The sequence below is a fragment of the Dermacentor albipictus genome, unplaced genomic scaffold, assembly GCF_038994185.2.
Source record: "Dermacentor albipictus isolate Rhodes 1998 colony unplaced genomic scaffold, USDA_Dalb.pri_finalv2 scaffold_34, whole genome shotgun sequence".
Lineage (NCBI taxonomy): Eukaryota > Metazoa > Arthropoda > Arachnida > Ixodida > Ixodidae > Dermacentor > Dermacentor albipictus.
Window position 1 is genome coordinate 1,757,830 of NW_027225588.1, and position 14,124 is coordinate 1,771,953.

The 14,124-nt window shown below is 42.4% G+C and overlaps 1 protein-coding gene across 10 annotated transcripts in view; it reads right to left on the minus strand.

The window, feature by feature from the left end:
* The window catches only part of LOC139052787 (glycerophosphocholine phosphodiesterase GPCPD1-like), a 277,931-nt gene that overhangs the window by 109,902 nt on the left and 153,905 nt on the right, over positions 1 to 14,124 (minus strand). For all 10 annotated transcript variants that reach the window (XM_070529864.1, XM_070529863.1, XM_070529871.1 and 7 more), the window contains 2 exons: positions 8,455 to 8,645; positions 3,786 to 3,943 (listed from right to left, as the gene is read on the minus strand). In XM_070529864.1, coding sequence (XP_070385965.1) covers positions 3,786 to 3,943; positions 8,455 to 8,645 — 349 coding nt within the window. The remainder of the gene's footprint in view (positions 1 to 3,785; positions 3,944 to 8,454; positions 8,646 to 14,124) is intronic.

Sequence of the window (14,124 nt, forward strand, 5' to 3'; positions counted from 1 at the left end):
AGCAAGAAAAATGACCAAGGGTCTTATATGTCTTGCACAATGGTGGCTGGTTTCCTTAAGTCAGCTTTGCTGCATGGTTTTATAAAGTCAGCTTTGCTTCAATATAGTCATGTTCTGCAGTAAAGCATACAAATGCCGTGAAGGCAGTTATGGTATCTTGGCCCACTGCACCACGCAGGCAATTTTCGGACCAATTTTCTTGAAAACAAACGCACAAGCTATAATCAGGTAAATACCCTAATTGTACATTGCGAGCTACAGTTACTTGAAAATATTACTAAGGCCGGCCAAAAACGGCCATTTTTGATGGGAGACTGACATTTGTTTAACGCATTCACTGTCCCCTAAGCTCTTCCGAGACAGACGCTGCCACTAAAGGGGTCGCTATTGGGGTAACTACAGGGGTCAGGCTTATCTGTGCTGACTGGCCAAGTTCAAATTATCTAGCAACAGCCAATTTTAGGATAAAAACAATGATAGTTTCAACCCATAGAAATGCATGAGCACCGGCCAGGACCGAATTAACCAATAAAGTCAACCAGAATTGAATTAATACAATTCTACTGTACCAGTCTCTCAAACAGGACTTGAAGCATGCAGCTAGTGCATCGTGCCTGTTTATGCCAAGTCAAGCAAAAGCCACAGTCAACATTTTCTTTTGATGGCTGCACTGAGGTCTTGAAGACAATCTTGGATATTGTAACAAATACACAACGTAGTTTCCTTCCTAGAGTCATCCAGCTTCATTTCCAGCAACATTGTGTTACCTTAGTTTAACTTGTGCTTTATCTCTCTATAGAGGGTGCCCCATGTAACTTTAGCCAAACTTAAAGAAATGCAAATGCCACGTAGCTGGACAGAACCAAGGTAGTGTTTGCCATCGCTTGGAGATGGATTATTTTTGCATTCCTCCTAATTACACAATTAGTCTCAACCAAGTTCTCAAATATCATAATTAGAATAAATGTGTCAATGAGAAAATTGTAAAACAATATGAAAAACTCCCGATACAGCTTTCTGAGCTCAATACGTGCTACATAAAAGAATCTTTCCGAGCGTGAAAGAATTAAGTCCGTAAATGCACGGTCAGTGGCATGGCAATTTCGCATGTATTTGTGGGCTTCTTTCACGCTCGGAAAAACACTGATGTAGCACGTATTGAGCAACAGAAAGCTGTATTGAGACTTTCATGTTGCGCTATCATTTTCTCATTGGTACTTTACTAATTATATTGATTGAGAAGTTAATTAATTAGGGCTAATTACATAATTAGACAGAATTTAAAGAATAACCCGAGTATCTACAAGCAACGGCAAACAATGTTGCCTTGGTTCTGTCAAGCTACGCAGCATTTGCATATTTGTAACTGTTGGCTAAAGTTGTGTGGGACACCCTGTACGATAATCATATGCACGTGTCATAACACTGAACAAAAGGGAGCGGCTGTCAATAGGTAGACACAATTGGGGAATGGCGTACAGCACATAACTTCAATGCCATTGCATTTCCACAGAATCACACCACTGCTTTACTCAGCCAATACTACAGGCCTATTGCCCAATTATAAAAGTTAAGTACAGGTTTCCACCACTGTCATCTAGCAAGGAAAACAAAAAGCAGTTATCTGCTGGGTGTTTCAGCGAACACTTTCAAAATTTCTTGAAAGTTGCCTGTGGCAGATAGCGCATTTCTAGTCCATGAGCTGGTCCACTTGGAGAGGCGGACATTACTTGCGAAAAAAGTTTGAAATGCATAACTGACTAGCCAACAAAAGTTCGCTAAGTTTTTAACTAATGACCTTATGGCACATATTGCAATTTACAAATTTTAGCGGGCGAGACTGCAAGGCACATCCACTTGAAAAGAATTGTGCGGATGACACCATTTAAGAGATATGCGTCGTCAAATTTGCTGTAAAGATGCACTGTCGTTCCACTTTTTTTTTTAATGTTATTTTATGCACTGAAGCACAATAGTAACTGCAACGCCAATGCATTTCTCTGCAATGTTCGGGAATTAATATCTCGAAACAAGTGTCATGCTGTAATTTCTTCCAAGTAATTCTGCCTCAAACTCCCCAGCTAGCATTTGTAAATGGCAATATGTTCCATAAGGTGATTGGTTAAAAACTTAGCGATTTTTGCTAATTAGTAAATTATGCATTTCAATTTTTTGCATAAGTAATGTCAATCTCTTCAAGTAGACCAGCTCATTGACTAGAATTATGCTGTCTGCCACAGGAATTTTTTTTTTGTAATTTTCAAAGTGTTCACCGAAACATCCAGTATAAGGTAGTGTCAAAGCAACGCACAACCATCTACACCAAGTGCCTTGGAAGTTATATTTAAGACTTCTTATAAGCTGCTGAGTGATTAACAGTGCTACCAAAATGAAACTTTCTGGCTCCAAGCGGTGCAAGAGCCATTGAATGTTTCTGAAGGAAATAAAATTCCTATTCGAGAGGCTTCATTATCACTTCCTCAAGCATGCTTTCATCTTTCTTTTTCTTCTTGTTGAGCAGACACTACATAATGTTGCTTCAAGATTAAACATTTAGTTGTTAGTCAGAACCATCATCTATACCAGGGGTTTTAAAACTGGGTTCAGTGCCTGGCATGTGAAGCCGTTCAATTAATATTATGAATAAATTTCTGAAAATCCGCTAATGTTAGCACGAATTTAGTCATAGGCGAAGTTTGAACAGTGAATCAAAAACATCATGGCAGCGGTTCAGTAAACAGAAAAAACGAGGTGAGTAGAAACCTTAAACACGGAAACAGACTTCTTCCACATCTTTTGGAAGCACCCATTTTTGTCACTATGTTATTAATGATGAAAATATATAAAGAGTGCAATGTTTATTTTGTCCATTCCTTCTCAACACATTTCCTCTGGGCTGAGGCATTCCAGGACATGTGGCATGCATTACCAAATGCTGCTCCCCTGTTCCTGACAAGACCTGGCAAGACCCAAGTATGTGAGCTTTTGGTTGTTATCAATTTGTGGTCACGAACAATCGCGGAATGGCTAAAATCTGGCCATTGTGCTGGCTGCAATGTCATCACTGACATGGCGCAAGGCGAAAAAAAGAGTGTGGTCTTCAAAAGCTACAGGAGAGAGAGCAAGCAATCTATTCTGCAAGATTGTAGCCTCCCCCATTATTATTTGCATACAACAGATTATTATTTGCATACTTGGCAACCTGTGAACTTCAATATTCGTAAAATCCCGTGGACATGACTGGATATGGACATAGCATGCAAGGCACACAAGTAGCAGAAAAATTGAAACAGGGACAAGCAACACATTGTTTTTACATCACAGTGACTTTTTTAGTGGTTTTGCTGCTGCCCATTTTGCCTGCTTAAGAAAGAGGTCTGCATAAGCTTGCTCAGAGCAGGTGCCCCTCTTGTATCTTTTCACCATCAGAAGACTTCCAATAAAGGTTCGGCAAGCAATGAGCAAAACATTTCCCCAAACAAAGTTTATTTTTCCAGACTTGGTACAACATACGCAGAATCATAAAATGAGTCCAAATTTATAAACATTAAAGAAAATCCAGGAGAGTTGGCAGGTAAGCATTTAGCTTGAATATTCATGGCAGTATTGCAAGAGATTGTGGATGTTTTCTTGCTGCATCCAAAAAGCGTTTCAATACCTCTTTGAAGAATGTGCATGTTTACTTGCTTATGAAACTCAAGTCTTCTCGACTTGGTTCCAACAAATAAAGGACTACAACAAACATGAAAATATGAGGCACACTTCTGCACAATAATGACACTTACATCACTGTTCCGAACAGAGATGTCAATCGGGGTGATGTGGTAAGAGATGGGCACAGACTTGTACTTGCGCTTCCACAGCACAATGGGGTTGTCAAACATCTTGAGGTGCACTATGGACTCTGAAGTCAGCCAGCCGGGCTCAACTTTGTCCTCGCCATCTGAAAGCAGCAGCAGGGGTGCATACACAGAGCCTGCATGAACCAGAAATCTACAGCGCCACATATGGCAAGTCTTGACACTGCAGAAGAACTAAACATTGAAAAAAAAACTGATGTGAGTGCTTGAACCAATTTCGTAGGCTGGCAACTGGTAAAAAACATAGCAAGAGCATCAAGATAAGCTCATTTCATAGTGAAATCAAAGCAATTACTTTATCTTGCCTTAAAATTCCCATGCTTGGCGAGCACTGGCTGCCTCTGACAATTTTTCTAACCAGATATGCATAGCAACAAGTGGGCCCGGGGGTTAAGCTTTTAGAAGCTCATAGTGGGGATGGTGTCTATGCGAAACTTGAAAGCACTCCTTGCATCAAAAGATAATTGTGCCCTTTCATATTTCAATATCCTATTCAGCACTTTCACATGAAAGATACAATATGGGTGACAATGCTCTTCTCTTTTGGCTATTTCAAGCTACGATAACATGACTTGACTAGTACTAGTAGGTTAAAAGGAAGTTTTACTTCAGGGGTTCCTATCTCAATACATGGGAAAGGAGAAATTTTTCTCAACAGCCAGTGCACCAAATTTGATAAGGTTTATTGCATTTAAAAGAAAGGTTAAAATCTGGAGACTCTTGGCTGCACATTTTTTATTTAGGCTGTCAAATTTTTAAATAAGAATTAGAAAAAAAATCGAAAGTTTTAGAAAATGAAGCTATATAGTTTACAACTCTAACTCAGCAATAAAAAACGATGTCACAACTCTGTAAATTGCACCTAACTACATATTGAGCAGACAAAATTGATATATTATACCGTATTTTCACGATTCTAAGCACCTCCCTCTATTTTCGCAAAAAGATTCGGAAAAAAGTTTGTATGCGAATCTAAGCACCCCCCCTACTTGTTAAGAAAAGCGCGTAGCCAAGACCGCCAAGCGCGCTTGCTCGCTCTGTCATCGAGCCGGAGCCGTCGGAGTCCCGAGGTGCAACGGCGTCCGCGGCGCGATCTTGCCGCACAGCCGGACTGCAGAGCCGCGCGGACTCGTGAGTGGCAGTGATAGTGACTAAGCATCAAACACAAGCGGTGGGCTCACTGTCTGCACCGATTTTTCTTTTGGATGTTTGCAAAATAAAATGTTATTTCTCGCACCCGTCTCGTCGTGAAGTCGCAGCGAAAAGGGGGAAGGGGGGTCATTCCAGATTTTTCGAATCTAAGCACCCCCCCTCACTTTGGGCATTGCAATCATGAAAAAAAAGGGGGTGCTTAGAATCGAGTAAATACGGTACATGGCTTTCAAGTAAACTACTAGTATGCGACAAGAACTTCTGTAAAACCCTTGCAAGCAACGTAACAAATTCATGCAAGATATAAATTGATGTATGACATTTGTCTGCTTTGGATGATGTAAGGATGCAGTTTACAGAACTGCAGTACCCGTTCTTGATGCAGAGCAATGAAATTGTAAACTTCGTGCTTCAACTGTCTTTTTTTTTTCATACTTGCCAATTTCTTGAAATCCTTTTCGAAAAAATTCAGACCCTAAATCGAAATTCCCCTTCCAACAGTCACTAGATTTTAACTTTCGCAAATACAACAAATTTCTTTAAAATTGGCCCAGCAATTATCTCAGAAGAGTGTTTCTGCATATTACATGTATTTGAATAGGTGGCACTGGAGATGGACCAGAGCTAAAGCTTCCTCTTAAGAAATGTGCATTAGCTGGAAACATAAGGCACCTAGTGAAGTACATTACCACTTCCGTGCCATGCTATGATCCTGAAATCTGACAAAAACTCGCTGAATGCTTTAAAGGGCCCCCTCACCAGACCACATTGCAAAATTTGGTTATACACTTGAGGCTGTCACATGCTGTCTAAGGAGCGTTTCCCCAAAATAATTTTTCAATTTTTCCTTACTGGAGGAGAAAGAAGAAAATAACTGTCCTGCTGCCATGCTGCCAGGAGGCGAGCGCCACTGCCAAGGGAGACGCTCTCTTCTGCCTTGGCGTATTATGCCCGCGCGGTGTTCCTTCCCTGCCTTTCCCGCACCAGAGTTGAGCAACGCAGAGCCCCACCTTTTTTTTTTTCCCCTTCTCGTGGCGCTGCACCTTGCGCATTGGATGATTAGTCATGGTGAGTGATGAAACATGCAAGGCAAAGACGCACTTTTGCATGTGGCTGACTATCTGGCTGGGAGCAGGGCTCTGGAGAGCAACATGCACAGTGTCTGGTTTGAAATTTCAGATACTTTTGCGGCATGCAGCACCGTAATACTTTGCAGAAACAATCGCCAGCATATCAGATATGCTCTGTTCTTGTTTGTTTAAAATGGCCAAACCTGGTGAAGGGTTGTCATGTTAGCCGCCTATGTCAGTTGAACTTGCTGGTTCGATTTGTTTGTGTGTCTTCCTTCTCCCTGCCTTTTGTACGGTGATCTATATATCTGCTCTCATACAATAAACACTCAGCTGTTAGTTGCTGTGTCCCTTCTGTTTCTTTTGCCATCCGTGGGCTTCTGTGGAATAATGCCATACCAAGTAGCCCACCAGTCCATCCTTTTGAACCTGTGAGGGGCCCTTTAATGTGGAATCCGTGACAAAAAGCAGTGGAGGCAATATTTTAGCCATTTATTTAGCTAAATTTCAACTAATTCATCGAAAGTTAATCTTAACAGTAGTGTAGAAGAAAATGAGATGCATCACCAATGACAAACTAAAAATTGCAAAAGAATTGCAACTACCGTTGATGAGCTGAGCTTGTCATGGGTCGTCTTGACCAAAAACATGGAGAAAAACTCAGCTTGTCCATAGCAAAGAAAGGGTTTAGTGCACTTTTCTTAGAAAAGCATGCCACATCTATATGCAAGTTTTGGTTGTGTTGCAAGATGACAAGCAAGGACAGTTGCAAAATATGGTGGTACAGTTTAAAAGAACCACAACAGCTCCAAGTTGTGGTTTTTTTAAACAACTTCTTGTGCATGTGTGTGTGCTGTTAAAAACTATGATAGCCCATCTATCTTATATCTGAGAAGTACTACGTCTGAAACCTGGTACTGACAGCAAAGAACAAGTTCTCTCTAACAGGTAGAGATGCATCTTGGAAGGAGAGCCCTGTATACTTCTTTTGCCACTGGTCTCTCAGCATCCCTTCTTCAACCACAGATAGTCTTGTTGGAGAGCATTCCCCCCAAATGCAAAAAAAAAGAAAGAAAGAAAGAAAGACAGAAAGAAGAGTTCTGGGGTTTTACACACCATAACCACAAGATCATTACGAGGTGTATTGTAGTGGGGCAGTCCGGATTAAATTTGACCACTTGGGCTTCTTTAACATGAACTTAAATTAAGTACACAAGCATTTTTGTATTTCACCTCCATGAAAACGCAAAATCCCATGGCCAACATCAAGCCCATGACCTCGAGCTGAGCAGCACAATAAAACAGCCACTAAGCTAAAATGACAGGCTGCATTCCCCCCAATTGTCAAACACAGAGGCAAAATGAGCATAAGTGAACATTTGGTGAAATAGGTGAAAAAGCATTTGAAATGGAGGCATCTCTCAACCCAAGGGCACACATACCTGTCAGCTGCTTGCACATACCCCAATGAGTGCAACAACTGAAGTGGTCTCAAACGCCCAAATTCGAAATTGTACTCTAAGCTTTCTCAACAATTTGAATAGTGCTGGCTATCCCCTTCCTCTCTAACCCCTCGCGCTATTCACATCTGAAGGAAACTTAAAGGGGCCCTGAATATTATGTCTAACTAATCATAGAATGACCTCACTATAAAGGACATTGTCCCGCAAATATCATGCCACAAAAATGTTTTGGATCCTTCAACTGAAGAGGAGTTATCGCACCGATAACTGGCTTTCTCTCTTTTCGTCTCGGCTAGCACACTGGAAGCTAAACAGCTGAGAAGCCAAGAGGGCAGAGCCCCAGCCGAAAGTTGGGTGTTGTGGCAGTCAAAGGGCTCACCGCAGCACCCCATGATGGCTGCAGTAGACTACGCTATGCAGCACACTGCAGCCACCTTGGAATCCATACACAGCTGACACAGCTATGCGCAGTGCAAAGATGAAATAGTTTTTTTCTATCTTTTTGAGACTGCAGGCATATTATATACATTTCATTTATTTCACTCGACATTCGCAATTATGTGTCACTGAGAATGCTCTCGGGATTACGAAATCAGCTAATAGCATTGGTGGGTCCAGCAGCTTTCGATGGCATTGCATGATGCCATTGCAGGAGCGAGAACAAGTGAGCTTTCACCGTTTTTGGCCCGAGATATGTTTCCTGCTGCATGCAATGCAGTAATATTTGGTACACATGTCTGAAGCAGCCTCTATGACAGATCAGCAACATTTTCTTGCTATGCTCAAAAAGTGTTTCAGGGGCCCTTAAGTGCCAGATTTGGTGACATCTGCACACATTTTTGTCAGTTGTCAAAATGTTCCCCATTTAGTGTTAAAGGGCTGATGTCTGCAGGGTGCTGCCATGCATACCGTAGTTGCCAAACATGTCGATGGCGGCGTTGCGATCCATAGTCAGTTCATTGGCGCTGATTGAACGTGGATGCCTGACTGTCTCCCACCTGCGCACAATGACATTGCCATTCTCCAGCATGATGCCAATAAGGTAACGGAACTCCAGCGTCTTGTGAAGCGGTGCAGATACCTTCACACCCCACACTTTCCTGCATCAGTGGAGAAAACAGGAATACAAAAACAATGAGAGTGGCAAATGAGAGGGGAAAGTGAAATTAAACCAACCAAATGTTTTCTAATGAACCATTTAGAATCTGAATAGCATGCATCACATATAGATGTCCTTCATACAAATCAAACCAATCAGTCAATAATTCACTCCTGCAGAAAGCGCATGAAGGACCAAGCAAAGCCTATATATATAATTCAATGTCAATTATGAAAGGGCTAAGCTTGGCATAGAGAATTGGTGCAAATACGTATACATGGTAAAAAAAAAACTGCAATAAAATATGTAAGCTCCTACTTCACCTGAGACAAGGAGAACAGTCCTGCATAAGACCTAGCACTTGGATAGAACAATACTGGAAGAAGAGAAAAATACTCTCCTTATCTGGCACACCTATGAAAGAAACAAATGCAAGCGCCAGCAATTAACTTTTATTGCAGATGACAATCCATATTTGACAATAGCCTGGAATGGTTGATTCCATTAAGACAGAAAACTGAACATACTGATCATCATCATCATCCTATCTTATGTCCACTGCATGCTGAAAACCTTTCCGAGTGATCTAAAATTACCTTTGTCTTGCGTCAGCAGACTCCAGCGTATGCCTGCAGATTTCCTCATCTTATGCCACCTAACTCCCTGCCAACCTAGGCTGGGATTCCTTTCCTTTGGTACCCACATTTTGTTACTTTAGTAGATCGCTAGTTATCTGCCCCAAACATTACATGTGCTGCCCAACTGCATCTTAATCTTGTAGCATTCCTAAGCAAAGTAACTAAAGGAAACCCATAGCTAAATACCGATGGATGCATTCCGACATTTTATTATACTTAAGCTGTCCTTCCCGTCCTCTTCCTCTATCCCCATGGTTCTTCTTTTGTGGTTTAAATGCAGCATGCTTCAAATCTCGACTAGAATATCAGCTATGCCCATTAGTTATGCCCAGTTACTATTAAAGTGTATACTAATAGCAAATTTGTGTATTTCAGGTAAGATTGCAAAGAGTGAAAAAAGAAGGCCAACATATGAAAATGGCTACTTGCCAAGAAAAGGCACAATGTGTTGTGTAGTTCATTGAAACAAAATTGGACACAAACTCAGTGAAACTTCAGGACTAAGTATGAAAAACAACAACCATCACTTCCATCAATTCGTGAATGGTATAAGAAATTCATGGAGACTGGCACACGTTTGGATATAGCAAGGAGTGTACAAAAAACGACTATCAGAGGAAAACGTCTAATGGATAGGCAAGCTTTTGATCAATCTCCAAACAGCCATTCCCTGCCATTGCTGCCAGACAGTTACAGCTACAATGATCAACAGTGCACAAGTTTCACAAGGTCCTCACGAAGCAACCTTCCATGCTTCCGGTAAACTGAACATTCACAGTGCAAATATTTGGGGCTCAGAAAACCCCTATACAACAATGTACCTGCAATGAGCTAGTGAAAAAGTGAATGTGTGGTGTGGACTGAACTGCAATCGAATCATTGGTTCATTTTTTCTTCGTGGAGAAAACTTACTGCAAATGTTTACCTTGACCTTTTGACTGAATATGTGACACCATCACAAGTGGCCAACCTTCAATCAACCGTCCTTTACCAGCACAATGGTGTACCACCACAATGGGGCATACATGTCTGCAAGCTCCTGGACCAAATGTTTCCTATTGGTGGATTGGACGGGTTGGCCCGATTCCCTCGGCATCTCGCTCGCCAAACAATGTCCCTAGATTTCTTTCTATGGGGCTACATTAGAGACAATGTGTATCGAACAAAGATACGGGACATTATTGACGTCAAGCAAGGGATCACTGATGCCACTGCAACCACTGATGAGGCTATGCTGCAGCAGACATGGCAAGAAATGTCTGGGATTTCGCCTTGATGTGCTTTGTGCAACCCACGGTGCCCATATTAGAGTTTATTAGGTCATGAAAAAAAAACTCAATACATACTGCTATATTGTGACTAATTTCCATATATTTATCTCTTATATATGTATGGAATAAAAGCTTGACATTGTAAAAAGACTTTATGGACACCCTGTATATTTTATGAGTGGTTGATCTCTTATAATCCAACATATTAATGAAAGACATCTGAGTTGAAAAAGACTGTCAGCACACATACGTTACGGTTCAACGTAATTATCTGAACAGATGAAAATAAAAGGAATTTAAAGCCTTGAAGAATATGTACAAGTGCTGAAATTCAAGTGCATTATGCAAACAGTTGACGAGCTCAGGTCATCTCTGGCAAGAAAAAGCAGAAGCTGTGGCTTGGAAGAGTACAGCTCATCCTTGGTGATACTAGTACAAATGGCAAGGAAGAGTACAGATCAGCCGTGGTAGTTAGAGGGTTAACATTAACACCTATAATTTCTCTTGGACACAGTAAGTGTGAATATTCATGACTTCTGTCCAGTGACTTGACCTGCTGCTACACGAAGAACTGTTTCGGCAACAATGCCATGCCACACACGTCTTGGCTTCACAGGTTCATGCACACTTGCTCTGGGTGTATAGTATCTTACAGATTCAGTTTTTTCTTTGTCTGCCACCTATGCTGCTGTTTTAAGTATTATTCTGTTTTAATGTGCCAACTGTTGCCAAACTGTCAAAATGCATGGAACAGCTAGAGAATGCTTTTAAGGAAAGGCTTTATAACATTTTAGACAAGATAAAAACTTGTTTCCACGCTGGACTCTCAGCCTTCCTTGATCACTAAAGGACTAAAGAACGAGAACAAGGGGTTGCGACATAGTCTTGATTTCTTTTTAACAACACAGAGGAGTCCCCTAGCTTGAAGAAGAACAATTAACTGCAACCAACAAGTTGTTGGGTGCACTTAATGACTTGGAAAAAATGAATAGGTGAGATGAAACAATACTACAGAAAAAAAAACAATGTAGCAATCAAAAGTGTTCCGTTCACTCACAGTGATAACTGCCCAGCTACGCTTCAAACTATCACCTCTAAAATTGATTGCCCTGTTTCCACTAGTGATGTGGAAATCATTCACCATGTGCCATCTGGTCCAGATGAATAAAAATTGCTAGTTTGATTTCACTCCCACACATTCAAGACAGTGTTTATCTGCAAAGGCCATAAAGCACATCTACATGCAAACAACATTGGTTTCAGTAATGCACGCAGCAAACCCGTTTTTATCAACAACCAACTCAGTCGTCAGAATAAGCTATTGTTCAGCAAGGCTTTGCAACTCAAGAAAAGAAAATTGCTCTTTTTGTGGACTGACGACTGTCATAAAAGCGAGGCAGGCTACAGACAGTGTATCATATCAGTTCAAAGCGCGCAAGATATCTGTGGACGCTTCACTGCCACCTGCTTCATTGCTCTTTCCCTCTACCTGCCCTAAACCCTTCCACTTACTGCTATAAGTAACAGCCCGCAATAAACCACGAGATTCATTGTTCTCCTAACACCCTGGCTGCCTGTTCTTGGCATACCACTCCAGAAGAATACATGGAATCAGAAGTGGGACGAAGCTAAACAGCCACAACGTAATGTTCCGGGGGTAGCTGAGCACGAGGACCGACCCCATGAAGCACCTAAGGCAGCCTGAACCACTGTGGTTTACGGCTGATGGACGAAGAAACAAACCTATTTCGCCAGAAGTCTAAATTTTTTTTCTTCAAGCAACAGCATGCACCAACAAGCCAAGATTGGAGGCAGCAAAGACAGCCCCCTACTGCTCAGCATGGCCGGGGGGGAAGCATTGGACGTTTTCAACAACGTCATGTTCACCGAGGAAGAAAACAAGCAAGACTAAGGCACTGCGATTGCCAAATTCGAAAACTATTTCGTGGAGCAACAAAACGAAATCCAAGAAATGTATGTCTTCCGTTCAAGTCTTCAGGGCGAGGTGGGACCATCCGAACAGTTCCTGCAACTTCGGCACCATGACAGATGATATGGTGCACGACCAAGTGGTGTTTGGAACCAACTCGCCAAAGCTCCGAGAGAAGATGCCCAAGGACAAAACCCTGATGTCAGGAAAAGTTGTCAACCTTTGCAAGGCGGCAGAGACATCAGCTCGTCAAAACGAAGTCTGGTGTAAGGCAAACAAATAACTGGATGTGGCCACTGTCACGGCCAGAAAGAGGACTCCGATGGGGCCTAGGCACGGCCCGCAGTGTACGCATTGCAACCGAAGACCCGCCTTAAAGTGCTGCCCAGCCTACAGAAAAACTTGTTACACGTGTAATGAGCGAAGTCACTTCACATCTTGTTGCAGAAAACAGGACGACGCTTGCGAATTGCAGCATGAGAAGGACGACTTTGAGGTGCTGGACGCCGCTATCGGCACCGCTGACAGAACGTGACTGGCGAGTGGACGCACGCATTCACGGCCAAAACGTGAGGTTCAAAGTGGATACAGGATCACAGGCAAACGTTTTGCCACTCTGTGTTCCGCAAGCTTAAGGCTGTTACTCTGAAGCCAAGTGGCACCATTCTGAAACTTTACGGTGGTAACGTAATCAAGCACACTGGAATGTTTTCAGCACCCGTCATGGTTGGCAACCACAAGGTGCGCACTATATTTTTTGTTGTAAAGAAAGACCACAGTGCAATCTTGGGCTTGGCAACCAGCGAGAAGCTAGGAAACGTCCAGCGCGCTGTTGAAAACAAGACTAAAACAGCGTTGAAGCAGTGATCAAGGAATTCCCACAGCTCTTCCATGGAATAGGGCACACGCTGCATGAATACAAGATCGTGCTGCGCAATGATGCTCTGCCAGTCGTCCAGCCAGCCCAAAGGGTTCCTCTGTTCCCAAGAGAGCCTCTCCGCACTGAATTATATCGGCTGGAAAATGAAGGCATCATCGAGAAGGTCAGCAGCCCGATGGATTGGGTGAACCCGCTAGTCATTGTGCTAAATAAAGATGGAAAGTTAAGAGTTTGCATGGATTGAAGACGCATAAATGAGCACTTGAAGAGAGAACACTACCAAATGCCTTGTCGAGAGGATATTGAGGTGGAGTTGGCAGGCGCGAAATTTTTCTCGCATCTTGACGCAAATGCTGGATTTCACCAAATCCCATTAGACAAGGAATCGTCTAAGGTATGTACATTTGCCACACCCTTCAGCCGTTAGTTTTCTTCGCCTTCCATTCGGCATAGCTTCAGCTAGCGAGGTGTTTCAGAAGGCCCTCAAGGTTTTTGATGGCCTCTCAGGTGCACCCGTGTACGTGGACGATGTACTGATCTGGGGCACGACTAGGGCAGAACACGACCAAAGGCTGCACAGTGCACTAAAAGCAGCTGATGAAGCAGGTATAATGTTTAATGGATCCAACTGTCGGTGCAGCGTGCAAGAAGTTCCTGGGTGATTTCATTAGCCAGAATGGCATTATGCCAAATCCCGACCTCATGGACGGTCTTCTGAAAATGCCAAAGACTCAAGGCAAATGCTTCACGGCAACACCCGA